This window comes from Nyctereutes procyonoides, unplaced genomic scaffold (genome assembly GCF_905146905.1).
Source record: "Nyctereutes procyonoides isolate TBG_1078 unplaced genomic scaffold, NYPRO_anot_genome, whole genome shotgun sequence".
In the NCBI taxonomy this organism is placed as follows: Eukaryota; Metazoa; Chordata; class Mammalia; order Carnivora; family Canidae; genus Nyctereutes; species Nyctereutes procyonoides.
Genome location: NW_026575047.1, coordinates 34,537,337 through 34,558,567, shown reverse-complemented (window position 1 = coordinate 34,558,567; position 21,231 = coordinate 34,537,337). Strand labels below are relative to the sequence as shown.

The 21,231-nt window shown below is 49.0% G+C and overlaps 1 protein-coding gene across 2 annotated transcripts in view; it reads left to right on the top strand.

Annotated features, from left to right (window-relative positions):
- The window catches only part of MTHFS (methenyltetrahydrofolate synthetase), a 30,367-nt gene extending 10,763 nt beyond the window's left edge, over positions 1 to 19,604 (top strand). For both annotated transcript variants that reach the window (XM_055326315.1, XM_055326316.1), the window contains exon 3: positions 18,812 to 19,604. In XM_055326315.1, coding sequence (XP_055182290.1) covers positions 18,812 to 19,041 — 230 coding nt within the window. In that variant the 3' untranslated portion in view covers positions 19,042 to 19,604. The remainder of the gene's footprint in view (positions 1 to 18,811) is intronic.
- Positions 19,605 to 21,231: the final 1,627 nt, after the last annotated feature.

The window sequence follows — 21,231 nt, the reverse complement described above, 5'->3', positions numbered from 1 at the left end:
TTCTGCATGAGCGACCTTCATGGAGTGGGCACCCTGGGGACTGGGTTCCTGGGCACACTGTCCTGCTTTCCCATGGAGGAACCTGTGCTCAGTCACTGTATCTGAAAGCACACTGGTCTTCAAGTTCAGATGCCTTTTTTTTTTCTCTTAAAGATTTTGTTTACTCATGAGAGAGACAGGCAGAGGGAGAAGCAGGCTCCCTGTGGGGAGCCCAATGTGGGACTTGATCCCAGGACCCCAGGATCACACCCTGAGTCAAAGGCAGACGCTCGGGATCCCTGGGTGGCGCAGCGGTTTAGCGCCTGCCTTTGGCCCAGGGCGCGATCCTGGAGACCCGGGATCGAATCCCACGTCGGGCTCCCGGTGCATGGAGACTGCTTCTCCCTCTGCCTGTGTCTCTGCCTCTCTCTCTCTCTCTCTCTGTGTGACTATCATAAATAAATAAAAATTAAAAAAAAAAAAAAAAGGCAGACGCTCAACCACTGAGCCACCCAAGTGCCCCAGACACTTTTTTCCAGTCACTCTATATTCAGGTAAACACACAGGAAGAACCTCCAGGGCAGTGACAGGTGTGTTCTCTGTAGGCTTCTGGGTTCTGTCCCAGGACTGTCTGCTTTATCTTTTGCAGGACAACTTCAGAGCATATTCTCGGTTCACAGAATGGTGCTGTTCCCTTGTTAACTCCCAGCCTGTTCAGATTAAAAGATCATTTTATAGAGGTCATGGCCTGTTCTTGCCTTGACACATGATTGGGTTTAGCACTCTACGCTCTTGTGATGATGCATCTGGCATCCTGGCCCCCGCCTCGGCGTCACTTCCACGACTGGCCCAGGTCACTTGTAGCTCCTCATCCCATATCTTCAGGGGCTCAAACTCTTTCTCTTATTCAGTTTTTATTTTCTGGCCTTTAATCAAAACATTAGAGTGTTTATCAGGCTTATGGCTGTTTCTGTAGACGTTCAGCTCAGAGTAGATGCAGACTTTTTCATAGGGATTTGAATTAGGAAAAAGGAAATTGTTTTTAGTTTAGCCTTGCGATCCTTCAAGGGAAGCCTGCGTGCAAACAGGTGCCACTGTGGGTCCGTGTGCCTGCAGACAGCGCCTTATCTTGCCCACGTGCTTTCCTCGTCTGTCCGTCTGTCGCCCCCAGGGGTTAATGGACAGTTGCAGGCACACACCCAGGTACTCCGTCACCTCCCTCTGGGTCACCTGTCCTGTGGGCAGGAGCCAACACTGTCTGTTTCTGTGAGTGCCGTCAGCAGCGAATGCAGCCTGTCTGTATTCTTCATGAGAATGTGTCAGAAGGTAACAACATTGGATGTTCCTTTATGATACGTTATGATGTGTTCTTTCTTGAAGAAGGGCTTAGAGAATTTCTCCCTTGAGACACAAGGGTAAGAGGTACGTGAAATGAAATCTCCCCTTTGCCTGTCATGACCATATGTGCCAGGCTGCCCTTCTGCGGACACAGGGACCCAAGCTCTCATCTCGACTGTATTCCTCTTGTGCCTGAAACAGAAGTCCACCTTCTGTAGTGGGATAGTAGAAAGAGGACAGAGGTGTGTGTGTCACTGTGCTTCCTCATTTCGAGGTCTCTTTGCTGTCATCCTGACGCGCCCCTGGTCTCTGTCAGCCCTTTGGGATCTTAATTGTCCATTTTTAAGGCTAAGCTGAAATGCTTCTCCTCCCAAATATAGTGACTTGGCTGCTGAATGGCTCCACATATGGTGCTGTCAATATCAGATAAATGGTACCTGTATGCACTCACTGTAAATACAACATAAGCGTGGCTTCAAAAACCATATGCTGTAAATCTGTCTGTCACCCCGAAAGTTTACTCCCACTCTCCTTATTATTAACTATTAACATTATGAGAATAATGCTGGCAACTGTCCCAGCCGACAGGCCATGCTGCTAGCTACAGGTGCACTGCCGTGTGGCCCGCCCCACCTCCAGAGTGTCGCCCACCTGGCTTTGCTGCATCTTTCCTCCTGCTCCCATTTAATTAACTTCTATTTTTTATCTTTTTTGATTATCACATCCCTACTCTCCTGTGGTTTCTTTTTTTTTCTGACTCTTCTTCATTTATTTTCATTCTTTCCTGTTTGTTAAAAAAAAAAACATTTAAACCTTCTAATTCTTTCCTCTGAGCGTAGCTTTAATGACATTCCATGGATTTTGACATGTCATGTACTTGGCCCCATTATCTTCTGTTTTATAACAGTAGTACTGGATGCTTCACTGGCTCAGGAGGCAGCTAACGTAATTTTAAAAATTTCTAAACTGTTTTGACCACTTTGGAATTTCACTGCTCTGTATTAAGGGAGTATTGACACATAGAATTTATCATTTTCAAGTTGATTAGTGCTTTTTTTCTGGGTTACACGTTTTGCTTACTGCACTTGAGTTGAGAACTGCATTTGGCTCTAAGAAACAAACCCTGTGGGATGGGCTTTACACAAGGAAAGGAGTTACTTTTATTTTCATGCCATGAGGACTTTAGCAGCAGTGGTTGTTGGTATTGGCCCCCTCAGGATAAGGATGCCAGGTGTGCAGTGGTCTTCCTGGCCTTCTTCTTGTGGTTACAGAACGGCTGCACAGATCCAGCCATCATGTCTGTATTGGGCTCAAAGATGGAGGAATGAAGCAAGGGGCATTGGTTGAGTCTCCCTGCTTTAAGGAGCTTCTCTGAAAACCCATACATCTCATGGACTTAAACTCTGATGACTCCTGTCCATAAAGGAAGAGTAGGAATATACTTAAAAAAAAGTCCTTTTTTAAGAAGTCATGGTTCTGGTAATAAGGAAGTACAGGCAGGGTGGGTACCAGGTCGGTAGCATTTGCCGCCCATGAGTGTTGCGTAGGCTTGGAAAGTCCTGTCTGGGTGTGGGGATGGGGCGGGGTCTGTAGCAATACACGCACACACAGATTGCCACGCTTGTGAAGTGTGTTTCTGTGTGAAGGTAGGCGCCCAAGAGGGTTACCGTTCTGTCCTAGTGCAGTGAAGGTTTTGTTCATTTCTTTAATTGTTAACATGCTCTGTGTCTGTGTTTCTTAGCACTAGAGAGTTATCATCTGTTATGGTCAATTGTGCATTTTTTAAATGGAGGGAAACCAACCCTCCTTTTCCATGAAAAGGCTAATGTCTTGACTTTTTCCTTATTACCAGTTTTGCTCCCTGCGTTTGAGTGTGCGTTTGGTTCCCCCTTACCGTGATCTTCGCCCTGGTCTATGGGCTGTGTCCCCTGTGAACAGCACGTGGCTGGGTTTCTGGATTGCTCTTGACTGGGAGTCGTTTCTTCCTTCCAGAGGGGAGTCGGCCTGCCCTCTGTTTCATGCTAACTGGTGCACTTGGCCTTCCTTCTGGTTACTTATGCCATCTTGGATTCTATTTTGGGGGGAAAAACGTGTTTTTCCACTTGCGTTCCTTTGTGTCCTTCCCCTCTAGAGCTTGGAGCTGCCCGCTCATGCCTGTTGGTTACTGTGAAACATCTCTGGAACCTTAGATTCTCGTGAGCTTTATCCAGAGGACGTCTGTTAACTTGACCGCTTGTAAGAGATAAGAAAGTGAATGTGCTTATTCTTCCCAGCGTTTATCAAAACAAACTGGGATTTTAAAATCATTAATAACTTGAAGATGTGTATCTATTCCTTAAAGTGTAATGTTTTTGACGTTTGGTTATTTTCTTAGTACATTAATAAAGAACAGTCTTTTAAACTCAACTCTAAATTCTCCTGGGTCCATGGTTCGCTACTTCTGCTTTTAAAGCATCCCTTCCTCATTCTTGATTTCTATATTTTTATTGTTTTTCTGGTCAGATGGAGTATGCCTTTACATGAATTTTTCCAGTGTGGTATTTTCACAAGGCTTTTATTCTTGAAGCTGGCCCTCTGTGTACACTGGTGAATTCTTGCACCCAGATAGAATTCTTGGGTCGCCCTGGTTTTTCCACTCATCATTCTAGACCAGGGAACTGCACACATTTTCTGTCTGGTGCCGTGTAGTAAATGTGAGAGGCTTGTAGAAGTCTTGCCATGGGGTTCGTGGACTCCTGAGTGAGGTCGTGGTTCCATGATGACTCAGGAGGAAGGGCAGAGTGGATGCAGGAGGGGAAGGGGTGTTTGGATGGACAGCCCCAGGCTGGCTGTGACCTGGCAGGTGGTTTCGGGCTGACTCCGAGTTGGGGACTCACAGGCCTGGTGAAGAATCATGCATGTCCTACACTTGGGGTTGAACCTCATTCTGGAAGTTTTGGGGAAATCCCAAAATACTTTAATTGGGGGAGTGATGTGGACAGTCTGTGTTTTGCAAAGATCATTCTGCCAGCTGTAAGGGGGGTGGGCTGGGGAGACAAAGACCAAGGAGACTGGGAACCTGAGGGAGTAGGAGGGAAGAGAACTGACTATCCCTGGAAGGATAGAGAGGACACACGAGTTCTGATGCACAGCGTAGTTGCAGGCCCTGGTGACTGAGCACTCTAGACCGCGGGGGCACAGCCTGGCTCTGCCTTCAGGGTATGGTCCTATTAACTGAGCCGGGGGTCAGGAGGTCTGGGGGCAGGGGCTGAACCCCGTTGAAGTGGCTCTGGGGCCTCCAGGAGATGCTGTAGGTAGCTAGTGGGATGCATAGGTCGGGAGGTCAGGAAATAGTTACTGATGCAGGAGTCACTTCAGCATGTCTCCACTGCACCGTGGTAAAACCTGAGGCTGTAGACGGGAGCCAACGGTAGATGAGGCTGTGACAAACATGGGCCAGACGTAGTCGTTTCCCTCTCTAGATGAGGTTTTCTCAGATTGCGTGTTTTTGATGTTATTTCTTAGGTTACTATAGTTTGTGAAAGTGGAGAGAAAAACATATATATTTGGAAAGGGTTAGCTGCAAGGAGAAGAGAGAACCCTGAAGTCCATGGAAATGGGTGTTAGCAATGTGCTAGGTGTCAGAGGCCACAGATAGAGTCTTTTTTCACATGTCTGCTTTTGCCACTGAAAAGGCAAGAGGAAAGAGTTCTGGAGTAAGGAGCTGTGTCTCTGGGCGAGACAGCTTTCGTTAGGACTGATGCGATGGATGGACGCAGCTTGTGAGATGCACGAGAACCGCCCTGCCACTCACCCGGATGCTTGCGGTTCCTCCATCCCCGAGTCATCGTGAACTGTGCGTTAGCTGCACATTCAGTTGGTAAAAAAGTATAAGGAAAAGCCACCGCTGGGCAAGACTGGCATCTCTTGTGTACCCTGTAGGCTTGACAAGTAAAATTAAAAAATGCTGAAGGCAAGGATGATTTTATGTATGTTACTTGTTTGTTTTTTGCTGGTGGGAAGGTGGCTTAGTTGAGTGCATGCCACCAATCCTGATGTAAGGATATGGTCTTGGAGTGAAAGAAGACCTGGAATGTATGGAGACTGATTCTCAACAGGTATCCTGGCCTGTCCATGCTAACCATACCCTGTTTCTGTGTGGTTTGTTGTGTACGAGACAGATGAGACAGGACAACCCCAAGTGGTAGAGCAATGGTTCCTTCATTACTTCGTGAGTAATTACACGCTCAGGGTAAATCACCCTAGTGGTTTTGTAAGGGAGATGCAGAGGAGTCAAAGTCTACCCTCCATCTACCCCCCACAGACCTGAGCACCAGGAACATATCTGGGTACCCTTCTCTCTCTGTACGTGTACATTCTTTTTAAAAACTGTGGGATCCCTGCTGCCACCAAGCGCTTACTACATCACGGGCACTGTACACACCTTATCCAAATTTTCTTATTCACATCATGTCAGTAGAGCAAGCACCATTATCTGCATCTCCAAATGAGGAGCCTTGATTCAGAGGGATGAGAGGACTCTCAAAGTCCACTCAACCAGTCTGCAACAGAACAAGAGACTAAACCCTGCTCCCTCGGAGGCCAACCCCCCCACCCCGCCGCACTTAATCACTGCTCACCCTCTCTTCCTCAGTAAACTGAACCCCAGTGGCCACAGGCTCCCACCTCCCGTGCGGCCTTTCTAGGCATCGCCTGTGACTGTCATACCACAGGGGACTATGAGTGCATGGACATTCATTATTGACTTCACTTGTCCATCCATCCAGGGAAGGGAAACAATCCTCTTCCAGGATGGTGGTGGCTGTGCAAAGTTGCACAGCCTATTCTGAAAGCAATATCAAAACATCTATAAAAATTTAGACTCTGTCCCCATGGCACTGCTGAGAGCTGACCGTCTGGAGTTATTTGTGTAGGTATGCTAATATATATCAGGGTGCTCTTTCTGCTGTTGTTGGTAATATTTTTAAAAATGGAAGCAATCTAAATGTCCACTAATGGAGGATTGGTTAAAAGAATTAGAGTACCTCAATGCTACACAACCATTTAAAACACTAAGGCAGATCACCATGCGTAGCTATGCAAGTAATTCTAAGGTTTACTAACAAGTGAAAAACCAAAACATAAAACAGAATGTAGAGCATCATCCGATGTGCATACAGTTTTTTTTTTTTTAAGCTTTTATTTATTTATGATAGTCACACAGGTAGAGAGAGAGAGACAGAGACATAGGCAGAGGGAGAAGCAGGCTCCATGCACCGGGAGCCTGACGTGGGATTCGATCCTGGGTCTCCAGGATCGTGCCCTGGGCCAAAGGCAGGCGCTAAACCACTGAGCCACCTAGGTGTCCCCAGAAGTCCTTGAAATCATGCTAAGTTATTTTCTTCAACTTTTTCTTAAGTCCTAGGAAATCAAGTCCTAGGAAATCAGGAAAGTCAATTTCATAAGAAGCCTGCATCGCTGATGACATGTTTTCAAAGTGAAGTGTGCAAGGCTGGGTTTCTAAAGACTGCTAGATTTCAGGGTGCTGAGCGGTTCCCCGGTTTATAGGAGATAGCAGCGAGGGTCTGCGGTGGCGGCTTTATCTGCAGAATCCCGCGTTTCACTTCCTCATTTGGTGAACTGGCACAATGGGGGCACAACAGGGGACTTTGGAGACCCTCTGAGTCGGTCTGTCTGTCCTGCAGTCAAGGGAGCAGAAACAGGCTGGAAATGACCAGTCCAAGGTCACGCAGGCACATTGGGGGGAGGCCAAAGCCCAGATTCTTCTTGTCCCCAATTGACGGTAAAAATCAGCCACCAATGTCACAGAGGAGAGGAGAGGTTCAGGCCCAACAGAGAAGTTATGCAACAGAGAAGCATGCAGTTCAATTTGGGGAGATATATATTTAGAGATTCTTAACAAATAGGATGTTACGTTCTTGAGTTATAATAATTGGGTGAAACAAACTGAAAGCAGCTAACTTTTGTTACCCTAACGCAGAATTACTGGATGTGAAAGTGACCCTCAATCTATTATCGTCCTGTCCTTCCTCCTGACTGGGTAACACTCGCGCGTGGCCACTAGAATAACTCCGCACAGCCTCACTTGCCACGTCAGCAGGAGTGCCTGTGAACCATTCTGTTGCACCTGTGTCAGAACCTACCATCAAGGAGTCTGTGATCTTTTCCAGGAAAGACAATGAACAATAGAAAAGTGTTTTGTGTTACATGTTATGAGAAATCAGGGCAAGGAAGCTAGATATACATTTACAGGCAGCATTAGACCACGTTAGGAAGTGGGCAAGATATGCGTTTCAGAGAAATCCCCTTCCTGTAGCCGGCCAGCTCCACCTTCTCTAGGTCTGCTTGCAGAGAGTGTAGGGGGTGTTTAATCTGTAGGGCGGAGGCGGTACTGCTTCCCTGACACCAATGCCCCCTGGGCTTGGTGGGGTGTGGGCGAGAGCCCCTTGTGTTGGTAGGAAGGTGAAGGAAGTCAGAGAAGCTTGAGTCTTAGAGGAATGGTAGGAATCACCAGGGCACAGACACTTGGCAGGCAGGACATGTGTGGGGAAGTCTGGAAAGCATGTTTGTCAGGGCAGGTAGTGAATAGGTTACATAGATCCCCCTCTCCTGAGGGAGTGTGTCCCACATCCCCTGGAGACCCCTGCCAACCCCCTCCCTCAGCCCCCAAATATATGATGTTCATTCATATACGTACATACATAGGATGAAGTCTAGTTAATACATCAGGCATAGAGATGAACAACAGGAACCCACAATGAAATACACAATTTTAACAATATACTGTAATAAAAGTTACATGGATGTGTGGTCTCTCTCGCTCTCAGGATACCTGTGATTCTGTACTCAGCCCTCTGGCAATGGGAGAGTGTGCAGAGCCTATGTGAGGAGACGTGAGGGGAAGGCGCAGTTGCTGTGAGCGCTAGGCTGCTGCCACCATCTGGTACTGCATCTTGGGGGAAAATCACCTGCTCATGGCCCATGGTTGACCATGCAAGTGAAGGGGCAATCACTCTATTATCTTTAGAACTTAAGGTCAATCAGAGGAAGGCAAGATTGAGAGTAGATTGGGGCTGATTTGGTTTTAGATTCTTTGAGTTGGAGGTCCCAGCAGGAGATACTTTTTTTCTAAACATTTTTGAAACTTTTAATTTTGAAATAATTTATAAAAATAGTAGTGAGAGGTCCTGTGTTCTCTTCACCCAGCCTCCCTCCATGGTAACATCTCACAAAACTGCAGTAGAGTAGCAGCACCAGGGCACGGACCCTTGCAGTAGCCTTCCAGCCTGACTCAGTGTCAACTGTCTACATGTGTACTTCCCGATGTGCAGGATGTGTATGCGCATCTCAGTGCGCTTGTGCAATTGGACAGATTTGTGTAACTACCACACAAATGCAGGACTTTCACTGCTACAAAGAAAGTCCTTTGTGCCACCCCTTCTAAAGATTTAAGAAGCTTTAGAGGAAATCCAGTTTTCTTGCTGGGTAAGTGGGGATATGTCGCTGATGTCCAGGGTCAGGGATAGGTTTGTGGCCTAGAGACCTGGCTGCCCAGGGCGCTCCCAGGAGACCTTCTTAGGTGTTGTTGATAGCACATGGGAAGGGCTGGCTGGGTTGTTATTTTGTGTGTGTTTTTGTTTTTAATGAGAGAGAGAAAATGAGCAGGTGAAGCAGCAAAGGGAGAGGGAGAAGTAGGCTTCCACTGAACAGGGAGCCCGATGTGGGACTTGATCCCAGAACCCCAGGATCATGACCTGAGCCAAAGGCAGATGCTCAGCTACTGAGCCACCCAGGTGCCCTAAATAAAGCCCTATTAAAAAAAAGAGAGACTTGGTGCAAAAGCAGGTGACAGGCCAGATTTGACCCTGGACTTGGGTGGGGGGAACCCCCGCTTCTTCCTCTTTGGTCCTTAGCACCTTGCTTGCTGTCCTTCACACAGGAGGCAGTTCTGTTGTTGTTTAGGGTGATGGTAATGATGATTTAAAAAATGCAAATCCAATTATCACTTCCTCCCGACTTTTAATAATTTAGTAAGACTTGGGCTTATTTTCTATATACCATGCTAACTAGCTTTGTGATATAATAAAAGATAGATCTAAGAAAAGAGCTAACATGTTGGCAGTACATCTTTGAACGGAGACTCAACATTTTTCTGAGTGTTCATAAAAATATTTTTCTAAAGGAAAATAGCTTTGCTCTGATTATAAGGATAAGATATACTTGAGCAGAGCAGAGAAATATAAAGAAATAACAAGCAAGCTGAATTCCCCAAACCTGGAGGTAAGCACGATTGCAGGCATGTGTAAAGCTTTGCTGAACCATCAGCGTGGCCCCTTCCCGATCCCTCCAGTGTCCGTCACCTGCATGGTGCTGGGGAGGGTCCCCCTGCATGCACCCCATAACAGGTGCCCTGGCTCCTAGCTCTTCAGCCAGCAGGAGGCACCCATGGAGACCAAAGGGTGCGGGAGGGTGAGGTGGATGTTTGCTCCCTCCTGCTCCCCTCTCACCCCAGTGCATCTTCTACTAAGAGCCTCTGCCCTGACAGCAGCCCCTCCCCCTGCAGCTCCGGGGCCCAGGCTCCTGCACTCTTGCTCCCACCCCTCAGCCTTCAGGCCTGGAGCTGCCCTGGCTTCCCTTGCAGCACTGCCCGTGTGTTTGAGGGTACAGGGGGTGTACGCTGCCTACCCCCCTCTCAGCCCTCCCTGCCCCCTGCCCTCTCCCTTACTCTGCTCTCACTTTCCTAGTTGGACTGTGCTGTGTGTCCCTCCCTGTGGCCCTAACCTGATGGTACAGGGTGGTGTCCATGGACCCCCCTACCCCTACCCCCCGACACCCAACTGAGGCCACTAAGGAGCACATTCCTTGTCTGTTTTACGTCCCCAGGTGAGGAACAAAGGGCTTCCACCCCCTGCAGGTGCTGGGAAATCAGAGATCACATGCCAGCACTGGCATCTACTGGCTGTGTGGCTTTGGGCAGGTCACATGCTCTCTTGAGTCTTGGTTTTCCCATCCGAGAAACAGGGAGAGTAACACCCCCCCTCTGTGGGGCTGTTGGGGAGACTCCATGAGGCTCTGCCCATTGAGGGCGCAGCACGGCGTCTGGCACATGGGAGATTTTTAAATGATGAAAGGGGTGCTTACAGAGTGACCCCACCTTCCCTGGTGTGCAGCAGATTCCCCTCCAGGTGGCTTTGGTGACAGGAAAGGTCCTGTGGAACAGGGAAAATGTCCCCGCAAAGCCGGGTTCAGGGACAGCATGTGTCACAGTCCCCCTGGCTTCCTGCTTGGCACCGCCAGTACATTTCTAGCTGTGACAGCAGGTGGCTGTAGAGAGTCACAGCTGTCCTTGCAGGGGCCTTGTGCCACTAGGAGATCTGTGCAATCACCCCATCGTAGTCTTACTGTACAAGTTTTTGCATTAACTTGAGAAGAAATGACTTTCAGAGTCATTGTAAAGAGAACAGGTGTTATTTGTACCCAGAGTTTAGGAATGGCAGTGCTTACTGAGCAAATGCTAGAGTCTTCACACGCTGTTTGTAGGTGGTAGTATTGTTTCCATCTCACAGAGAAGACACTGAGTTTTAGGAGGAGGTAAGTAATTTGATGAACATTTTTCTTCACCAGTAAGTGATAGTTAAGGGGCTCATGCACTGGCATCCTCTCTAGAAGTGTGCTCACCTGCAGCGTCATACCACTGCCAAGGCCCTTGTCCTACAAATGCTAGAAGGTCGATACTTCAAAAGGGTTTTAAAGAAATTTAGGGGGGCGCCTAGGTGATTTAGTTGGTTAAGTGTCTGACTTTTGATTTTGGCCCAGGTTGTGATCTCAGGATTGTGAGCTCAAGCCCCATGTGTTGGGCTCCACGGTCAGCTGAGAGTCTGCTCGCAATTCTCTCTCCCTCTCTCTCTCTGCTCTTCCTTCTGCTCACAAGCTCTCTATAAGTAAATAAATACCTTAAAATAAAAAATGATTATTACTACAGTGTATTTGATTGTACATGGAGATCCCCAAATGGCCCAACTGCATTGTGACCAAACACAGCAGAATGAATGAAGGTACATTTACAATGTAATAAAAAACCCAAACAGCTCTCTGCCTTAGGTGGTTTAGTTGCTTACTCCTTGAAGAGCGGTATGCAACTGCAGGGAAATAAATGTTTGAAAATCCCGTTGGTTATATACAATGAGAAGCAGAGAATATTTGATGCTGTGAGCACATAAACACTTTATTCCCTTGCATGCTCTGTACAGTTAAACCATGAAGAGGGAGTTGGGCGGGGGGCGGGGGGTTCCTGCTTCCATCTGTCCTTTCAGAGGCAACTATGGTGAGCCTCAAGCATCAGTATTGATCTCTGGGAGTTCTGCTGCAAGAGCTGTCATGGATTATTGGTTTTGTATTTTAGGATTTCAGCTCGTTTGTGTTCCGGAGGCACATTTCTAATCAGCTGTGGGACCTGAGGAGTATCATGCAGCAGTTGGTTGACACTTGGTATTAAGAGTGTAGAGACTCTCCACTTCCTAATATGCTTGTCCATCATAGGTTTCAGGTCAAGGCAATTTTGACTGATGTCTCCTAGCTACTAAGTGCCGGCACTGGGGTGTAGGCCCCACAGTGTGTTGAGAATCCTGTACACTCGGCCTCTCCACTCTGCTACCTGTAAGGTACAGGTGCTTCTGGTGCTTTCTCCGTCCCTTTGCCTGGTTCCATGTGCATCTCTTAGCATCAGGAGCCGTGTGTGTTGAATCTTCATCAGCCCGGGCGGCAAGGCCTCAGCTTTCTCTCCGAGAAGCTGATTGCCCTTCTGGAGGGATTTGACATGCTGCTCTCTTCTTCCTGAAACTCTTTCCTTATCTTCCAGGACAGGGTCAGTGCCCTGCAGCCCACGGGCCACACCTGGCCTGCCACCTGTGTCTGTGATGAAACTTCCTCAGAGCATAGCCATGCCTGTTTGTGGGCAGAGTACATGGTTGTGACACAGACCCCGTGGCCTGCAAAGCCTGAATTCCGTGTTCTCTGGCCCGTTACAGGAAGTTTGCTCACCCTGTTCTACCACCTTGTCTTCCCCTGCCCTCCTTCCATACCCGGAGCTGAGAGGACGAGTGATAGCCTGTTCTAAGGGGAGGCTGGAAAAGCTCTGGCTGAAAAATCACTGAGTACTGAAGCGTCTCCAGCCCTTTCCCTGATGCCTGACTCAAGAAAGAGTGTGACGTTTCTTTTTTTTTTTTTTAATAAATTAATTTTTATTGGTGTTCAATTTACCAACATACAGAATAATACCCAGTGCTCATCCCGTCAAGTGTCCCCCTCAGTGCCCGGAGTGTGACATTTCTTAGTTAAAAGAGGGAAGCTCTTAGTGTTATCCTCAGCATAGCCTGGTTCTGGGCTGAGGCAGTCACAGGCACGACCTCGTCTAATTGTGCCCAGCCTGCAGCGGTGGCCATGGGTTCCAGCTGCATCGCCAGCTCAGGAGACGGAGCCTGAAGCATAGGAGCACAACCAGCCAAGAGCTGTGGGACCAGGGCCCAGGCCTCCATGGTGGGCTGCCTCCAGAGGGCACTGGTGCTTCAGAGCCAGCACGAACCCTAAGGCAGCCCATGTCTGAGCAGATGCACCATGGAGCTGGGCGACTGTCCTGAATCTTGGCCTTGTAGTTCTGGAGTGCAGAATCACATTCGAAATCTAGCAAAACCGGGAGAGAGACACCCTCCAAGCCATGACCCTGCAGAGGAGTCCTGTGACTCCCAGAGAGTACTTACTGAGCAGTGGGGTGCAGTCCAGGGGCCATGGGGGTGCTCTGAGGACTGCACAGGAGTGAACACATCAGGTGGGGTCTCCCCGTGTGTTGTACTGTGTCCCTGTCCTTTCTCACCAAGCATTTGGTGAAAGTAGGGCCATGCCAGTGGCTCATAGAGAATCTGGGCACAGACTGAGCGTTTTTACCTGTTCTCCTTGGTGAGTTTTGACTTTGCAGTGCGTGAGGGTAGGTCTGGGGTCCACCCTGTTAGCAGGTTGGCCCAGGGTAGGAGCAGCGCATGCCAGGGGCACTTGTAAGCCTGTGTGTGATCATCAAGCCCAATCAGTGCCGTGCCTCTGGGGGAGGGAAAGCCTCCAGTACTGTGTTGTGAAAGTGTGAGGAGACCAGGGAGTGCGTGGGGGAGGGGGAGGCATGCATGTGACCGGTGGGGAGGACACAGCAGGACCTTCTAGTGATAGCAAGTAGATTTCCTTCCATAGCAAGGAAACTGTGTTTCAGGAAAACACTTGGATTCATCAGGTGGATACAGGCCAGATGGGGATTCCAAGGACCTGAGCTGGGACTGCAGGTGGCCCTGTGTTTGAAGGGTGTGGCGATGCCCATCCTGTGGGCTGGGGGGTCCAGCAGCAACACCCCACACAGGATGTCTGGACCTGCTCTTACCACATCCTGTCACCCAAGAACACCAGAGCCATTCTCCTTGCTCACTCATAGAGCTCACATTGAACAACCGGGCGAGGTAACACTTACACCATCTCATCCCATGATGTTGCCTCCTTGATCCAAACCCAGACTTTGGAGTTGCTACATCAGGGGTTCCCATGCTCAGGTTGGCCCGTTTTGTAGAGGATAGACGTGTCTCTCAGGCCTCCTTTGACCTAGAAGTCTTACTCAGACTTCATGCATGAAGGGTACCTTGGACAGCGTTGTGGCGGTCGCAGAGATTCTGGGGCGGGGGTGGGGTGGGGTGGGGTGGACAGACAGAGACATGTCCTGTGAGGGACTAGAAATGGATATTTTCTTGTCTGTCTCCTTCCTTCCTTCTCTTCCTCTGGCGGCCTGGAGGTGTGTCCTCTGAAATTCTACCATCCATTTTTTGTGTATTGACTGGTAGAAATCCCAGTTTCCTCCTGGCTTTCCTTTAGTATCTTTGCCTTTTTTTATGGAAAAAAATGTGGTAGATATAACATGAAATCCACCCTGTTAACAAAATGTAGGTGTGCAGTGCATGCTGCCTGTGGGTGTGGTGTTGGACAGCAGACCTTTGCTGTATCTCCTCATCCTGCCCTGCTGACGCTGGTGCCCACAGCAGCCCACATCTCTCCTCCCAGCCTCCCGCAGCCACTGCAGTATGTTCTGCTCCTGGGGGTTTGGCTGCTTCAGGTGCCTCCTGTGAGTGACTCATGCAGCATTTGTTCTCCTGCACCTGATTTATTTCCCTTCACCTGATGTACTCAGAGCTCCTCTAGGCTGTTGCAGGTGACTGACTGGAGTCCCTTCTTTCTCATGGCCGAGTCGTATTCCAGTGGATGTGCCACATTGTGTTTATCCATTCATCCATCAGTGGACATCGAGATGTTTCTTCCTCTGAACTACTGTGAGTAAGGCTGCTCTGAACATGGGTGTACAAATACCTCTTCAAGATACAGATTTCAGGGGTGTTTTGGCTAAATACCCCAGAAATGGGACTACTAGTTGTTCTACTTTTAATTTTTTTTATTTTTTATTTTATTTTTTTTATATTTTCTTTTTTTTTAAAATTTTTATTTATGTATGATAGTCACAGAGAGAGAGAGAGAGAGGGAGAGAGAGAGGGAGGCAGAGACACAGGCAGAGGGAGAAGCAGGCTCCATGCACCGGGAGCCCGACGTGGGATTCGATCCTGGGTCTCCAGGATCGCGCCCTGGGCCAAAGGCAGGCGCCAAACCACTGCGCCACCCAGGGATCCCTACTTTTAATTTTTTTAAGGAACTTTATACTGTCTTTCATAGTGGCTGTACCTTTTTATATTCCCAGCATCAACATACAAGGGTTCCAGTCTCTCCATAGGCCTCACCAACATTTATTACTTATTTATTACTTACTTATTTATTACTTACTTATTTATTTATTTATTTATTTATTTATTTATTTTTTATTATTTTTTTTTTAATGGACATCCTAACAGGTGTGAGGTGGTGTCTCATTGAGGTGTTGATTTGCATTTCCTGGATGATGAGTGATGCTGAACATCCTTTTATGTGCCTCTTGGCTCCTACACTGAATCGGGGAGACAGGAAATCTGAACAGGCCAATTACTAGTAACAAAATTGGATTGGTAATCAGGAAACTCCCAACAGGGGGGCCTGGTGGCTTAATCAGTTGAGCGTCTGACTCATGATCTCAGCTCAGGTCTTGAGCTCAAGGTTGGGCTCCACTCTAGGCATGGAACCTACTTCAAAAACAAAACAAAAACAAAAAAAACAACCAAAAATCAAAGCCAAAAAAACTCCCAAAGAAGTCCAGGGCCAAATGGATTACAAGGGAACTCTACCAAACATTTAAAGAAGAGTTAATCCTTAGTCTCCTCAAACTATTCCAAAAAAAAAAAAAAAAAGTTTCCAAATTCATTCCATGAGGGCAACATTTACCCTCACAACAAAACCAGATAAGGACACTAACAAACAGAAAATTACAGGCCAGTGCCCCTGATGAACACAGAGCAAAAATCCTCAGCAAAGTGCTAGCAAACCACATTTAACAACATGTTTAAAGGGTCACTCACCACAGTCAAGTGGGATATTTCCCAGGGAGGTAAGGATGGCTCAATATTCACACATCCGTCACCACGGCACACACGTTCACAAAATGCAGAATAAAAGTCATGATCATTATAATAGTTGCAGAAAAAGCATTTGACAAAATTCATCTGTTTATGATGAAAGCTCTCAACGAAGTGGGTCCAGAGGGAACATATGTCTGCATAGTAAAGGCGTATAGGAGAGACCCACAGCCAACATCACAGTTGAAGGGGAAGACCAGAGCTTGCCCCAAAGTCAGGAACAAGACAGGATGTCCATGTTCACCACTTTTATTCAGCATAGTCCTGAGTGGTTTTTAGCCACTACAGTTAGAGAAGAAAAAGAAAAAGCATCCAGATTGGTATGGAAGTAGTAAAACTTCCTCTATTTGCAGACGACCTGATACTGTATATAGATAGTCCTAAAGACCCCCACCAGAAAGCTGCTAGAATCGATAATGGAATTCAGTAAGGTCACAGGATACAAAATTCATCCGCAGGAATCCTATGCCTGTTGGCCATTGCTGGTCTTCTCTGGAGAATTGTCAGTTTAGGTTGTTGAATCTGGTGTTGTCATTTTGCTATTGAGCAGTGGGGATCACTTGGCCTGTACCTTCCATATCCTCATGCCCTGATCTGGCTGCCTTGCACGTTCTCTGATCCTCAGCGGGGTCCTTCCACCCTGACTGTTCCCTCCTTGTCACTCTGCTCCTGCCACCTTTTCCTTACTCTCTGAAACGTACTCAAACCCAGTTTTGGCACCTTCATGCAAGCCTTGGTCCCACCAGGTTCTGACAAGCCCTTCCCTGACCAGCCAGCCAGGTGGGCTCTCCCTCTGTTGAAGCCTTCTAGAGCTTCCTGTCCTGTTGCTTTGGGGCAGTTGGCAGAGCATGCCATGCATTGGAATAGGTGTTACACACATGCTTGCTTTATTTTAGCTGAGCCCCATTCCCTAGAGGGGGAGGAAGCATGCCCCCGGAGGACTTTACAGAAACTGCCCTGATGGACTCTAAAGAGGCAGGAGTCTCAGAAAAAAACGTGTGTGCGTATGCTGTACAGACGACAGAGCTGAGCTTCCAGCCCAAGTCTGCTCGGCAACAAAAAGGACCCGGAGCCAGCAAAGTCTCTATGCACAAGCCGCTGTTAATCCCATGAGAGAAAAAGGAGCAGGACAGGGTCAGGGAGGGGAAAGGTCAGTGACCAGGGTTTGGGTTGGAAGAGACCAGCAGGTTTCACAGAAGGTCAGGACTGTGGTCTGAGGTGGGCTCTGCTGGGTTCTGGCAGGCACGGGCCAGCAGGTGTGTGCCGGGTTCAGCTCGCACTTCTGCAGGGACTCAGAGCAGCTGTTGATGGCGGGGGGCCGGCCTAGCTGGCAGTATGAACACCGCTACCCTGAAAACCCGTTCCCAGCCCTGGTATGTCCTTGGCAGCAGTGCTATGTGAGAGCTTCATCCATGCTAAGCTTCGGGTCCCCCAGAAGCCCCCAGGTGGCTTTCCAGAGGCCAAGGACTGGCAGAGGAAGGCTGCTGGGCACAGCCCTGAGTTGGACATGTGGTGTGGCTCATGATTAGTGCTGGTCCGTCATGCTCCCTGCTAGAGCCTAGAAGGGCTGTTCTGTGGGCCTCACAAAATCCATGCAGGTTCTCTACCTTGTGATCTTTGCCGCCTTCTTCATGAGGCTCCCCACACCTTCCACTGCGGTCAGATCTCTGTAGCCTCCAAGACCCTGCCTCATGCCCTGAGCCTTAGCAACCTGCTCTGTCTTGATGATGCTACAGAGCATCATCTGATGGTCCCTGTGTCCCTGGGAGGGTTCCAGCCAGAGGACAGCTAGGGGGCCCCATGTGTACCTCTGGAATGTCCCTGGCTGGCTCAGCCTGCTCTCATGTGAATCCAGGGAAGCTGGCAACCTGGCAGGCCTTGGCTCTCCAGCGGGAGGGGAAATGAAGTGGGTACCTTGGTGCTCGTAGCAGCTAACCTGCTTTGCTCACTGCCTCTGAGAACAGCTCCGTCCTTCCTGGCTTCTTTCTGACCCTCTCTCCCTCCTCCGTTTGTCATTATGCTGGGACATTGGCTCTCTAACCCGGCAGATAGGTAGGATCGCCTGGATTCTTTTTTTTTTTTTTAAGATTTTATTTATTTATTTATTCATGAGAGACACACATACAGAGAGAGAGAGGCAGAGACAGAGGCAGAGGGAGAAGCAGGCTCCCTGCAGGGAGCCCAATGTATTACTCGATCCCGGATCGCGGGATCATGCCCTGAGCCAAAGGCAGACGCACAACCACTGAGCCACCTGGGTGCCCCGGATCACCTGGATTCTTGAAAGAAAGATTAAAAGTTCCTAGTCTCTGTCCTTGGAGATTCTGTTTAGGTGTGGACGGGCTCTGGGAACCTGATGATTTTCTACATATAGATGACCCTTGAACTACTTGGGGGATAGAGGTGCCAACCCTACATGCAGTCGAAAATCCATGTGCAACCTTTGATTCCTGCAGACCTAACCTGCTGATGGGCTCCTGGTGACCAGAAGCCTTGCCAGTGATGTGAACAGTTGATGCTCACATATTCTGTATGCTATTTGTGTCACGTACTGTGTTCTTAGAATAAAATAAGCTGTAGGAAGAGAAACATTAGGAAAGTCTCAGGAAGAGGGGGGTATGTGTATGGCACTGTTCTGTAGTGAAAACATTTCTGTATAACGACTTCCACAGGACAGACCCATGTTGTTCAAGGTACACACAGAACGTCGGGAGGGATGGATGACGGGCATGCGGGGTGCTGGGTGTTACGTTCTTCTCTGTCTGGCTCTGTACGTGTTGGATTTTCTAGAGTGCTCACACATTTCTTTAGCAATCAGAGAGGGGATCGATGCCATTCCAGAGTGGAACCCAGACTCCCGAGGGGTCGTCTCTTTCAGGGACCATTCACCTTCTTCACTATGTCCTTGTCTCCCACAGGCGGATTGGATCTCATCTTCATGCCGGGTCTCGGCTTTGACAAGCACGGCAACCGCTTGGGCCGGGGCAGAGGCTACTACGATGCATACCTGAGGCGCTGTTTGCAGCAGCAGGACGTGCCGCCCTACACCATGGCCTTGGCCTTCCGAGAGCAGATCTGCCCCCAGGTCCCTGTGGACGAGAATGACATGAAGGTTGATGAAGTCCTATATGAAGAGTCCTCGACATAAAGCCTGATGCCTGCAGCTGACATCACGGTTTTGCCCCAGAGAAAAGCTAGTCTGTCCCTTCTCCCCTGGTCGGGGCATCAGTGTGAATATGGACTGCTGGCTGCTTGCCTATCTGCAAAACACCTGATGTTAAATCACCCTCCAAAATCAGCGGTAGATTGTGAATGAACATGGGGGTGGGGACCACATGACCTGCAGCCATCTCTCTGGTCAACGTGACAGGCGTGTTCCTGCAGCACACGCCCCTTGTTTGTGAGGTGCTGTGGTCTGCCCTGAGTGTGAGAGCAAGATGAACCCAGCCGCTTGGACATGGTCTCGGCAAGTCCCGTCGTGGGCCTGGTCAGCTTTTGGCAGACGGCTGAGGATCTGTCCATGTGTTTGTGTACAGGGTTCCCCCAGAATATTCTAGGGCTTCATCATGACTTTATCTGCTCACCCTGAGATTCTGTGTCCGATGCTTTGTAGCTTTGGACGGTTAGTGGACCGGACCCTCAGATGATTTAAATGCTCTGCTTCTGTCTCTGCTGTGCCGTGTGTCAGTTAATTATGAGTTGACGATCTGATATTCTGTCTGTTAGCGATTCTTTGTTTGCTTGTGGTGTCTGCTTTGGAAATGAAATGTGCCGTGGGCTGCACGCTGGCAGATGGCATCACAGCGAGGGAGTGGTGATTTTGTGCGGCAGGTTTGCTCGTGACCAGAAGCCCATGAGATTTCCTGGACACTGTGCTCCCCCCCCACCCCCCCGCCCCACACTGCCTGCACCCGGTCCTGTGGCATTTGCCATCCGAGTGCTGCTGACATCCATCCCTTACCAGGTCCTATCCCATCCTGTCCGTCTGTCCTTGTGTCCAGGCTCTGGCGTCTCTGGGCCAAGTGAGCAGGCGACTCTCATCTGGCCTCTGCTGCCTGCAGACTGGCGCTTTGCACTCTGTTCCCCAAATGATCTAAGTGACCTTGTGGAGCGTGAATCCGATGGGGCAGCAGCCCTGCTTGGAGGCTTTCAGGGGGCATTGGGGGCCTCCCGGGGAGTGGGGTATGGCTGGATGCTTCTCCTGTGGCTGGAGGTCCTTCCCCCTCACTGATGGAGATCTCCCCCCTGAGCAGCATGGGTGTCTCTTGCTCCTTGTGCCTTGTGGGCATGCCTATGCCGCCAGCCATGGTGCCCTTTTTCCTCTCTAGCTGAAGCTCCCATCTCTCCTTTAAGACTCAGTTTAGGGTTACCTCTTCCGTGAGGTTCTCCTAGAGGCTCCTGGGCAGAGTTAGTGTCATTGCACTTATACAAACAGCCCTGGTCCACATCCTCCTGTCCTCCTGCCGTACACATCCATTGTGAGCTCCAAAGAGGAGGGATGATGCTAGCATTTCTCATTCTTAACAAACACCTGCACATATGGCCGGTGTCTGAGGATCTGTGTGAATGAGTTCATTGAACATGCAGAAGTGTTCCATTTAAGGCATGGATCCATGTTCTCTGGATAATAGCATATGATTTGGTGTTCTGTGTGTAAAAGTAAAAAATATTTTAAAATGTGCGATTCTGAGATTCAGCAAGGCCAGAGGGGTACAGGCCTCCCACCTGGCAACAGTGAACACAGTGATTAGGAATGAGCAGTGACCCATTGTGCAGAGGGTATCGGGGAGGAAAAAATCCCCGACGATGCAGGTAATGCCCATCAGGGCATCGGCAGAGGCTGAATACAAGGCCTCAAGGCCCAGAAGTGAGCCAGCATGGTCTGGGGCCTGAACAAGGGGACAGTCCAGGTAGTAGCTCTGAACAGAGACGGTTCTTTGTACTGGGGAGTTGGAGATAGAGCAGAGCCCCAAAGTCTCTCTTCGATTCCTGCCCTGCCCTAGCACTGAGTGTAATTTGACAAGGTAAACTGTGGAGTCTAGTCCACCCAGCAGATGGTAACCAAGAATGTTTAGTCACCATTCCCGCTAACGTGGGAGCGATGCATGTTTCCAGGTGTGGACGGCTCCATGCAGAAGCCGAGGTCCTGGTCACGGTTCTCCGTTTTTTTATTCCAGAGATCATTGACATTCAGTTTGTCACGCTGCATTTTAATCATGTGCTTGCACGCTCATCTCCTCCTCATGGGCACATACGCTGCCAGGTGTGGGGCTCACTGAAAGCCCCCAGCACAAAATAAATAGCCAGTAAATTCTCGTGTGCAGGCTGCCCTGGCTGT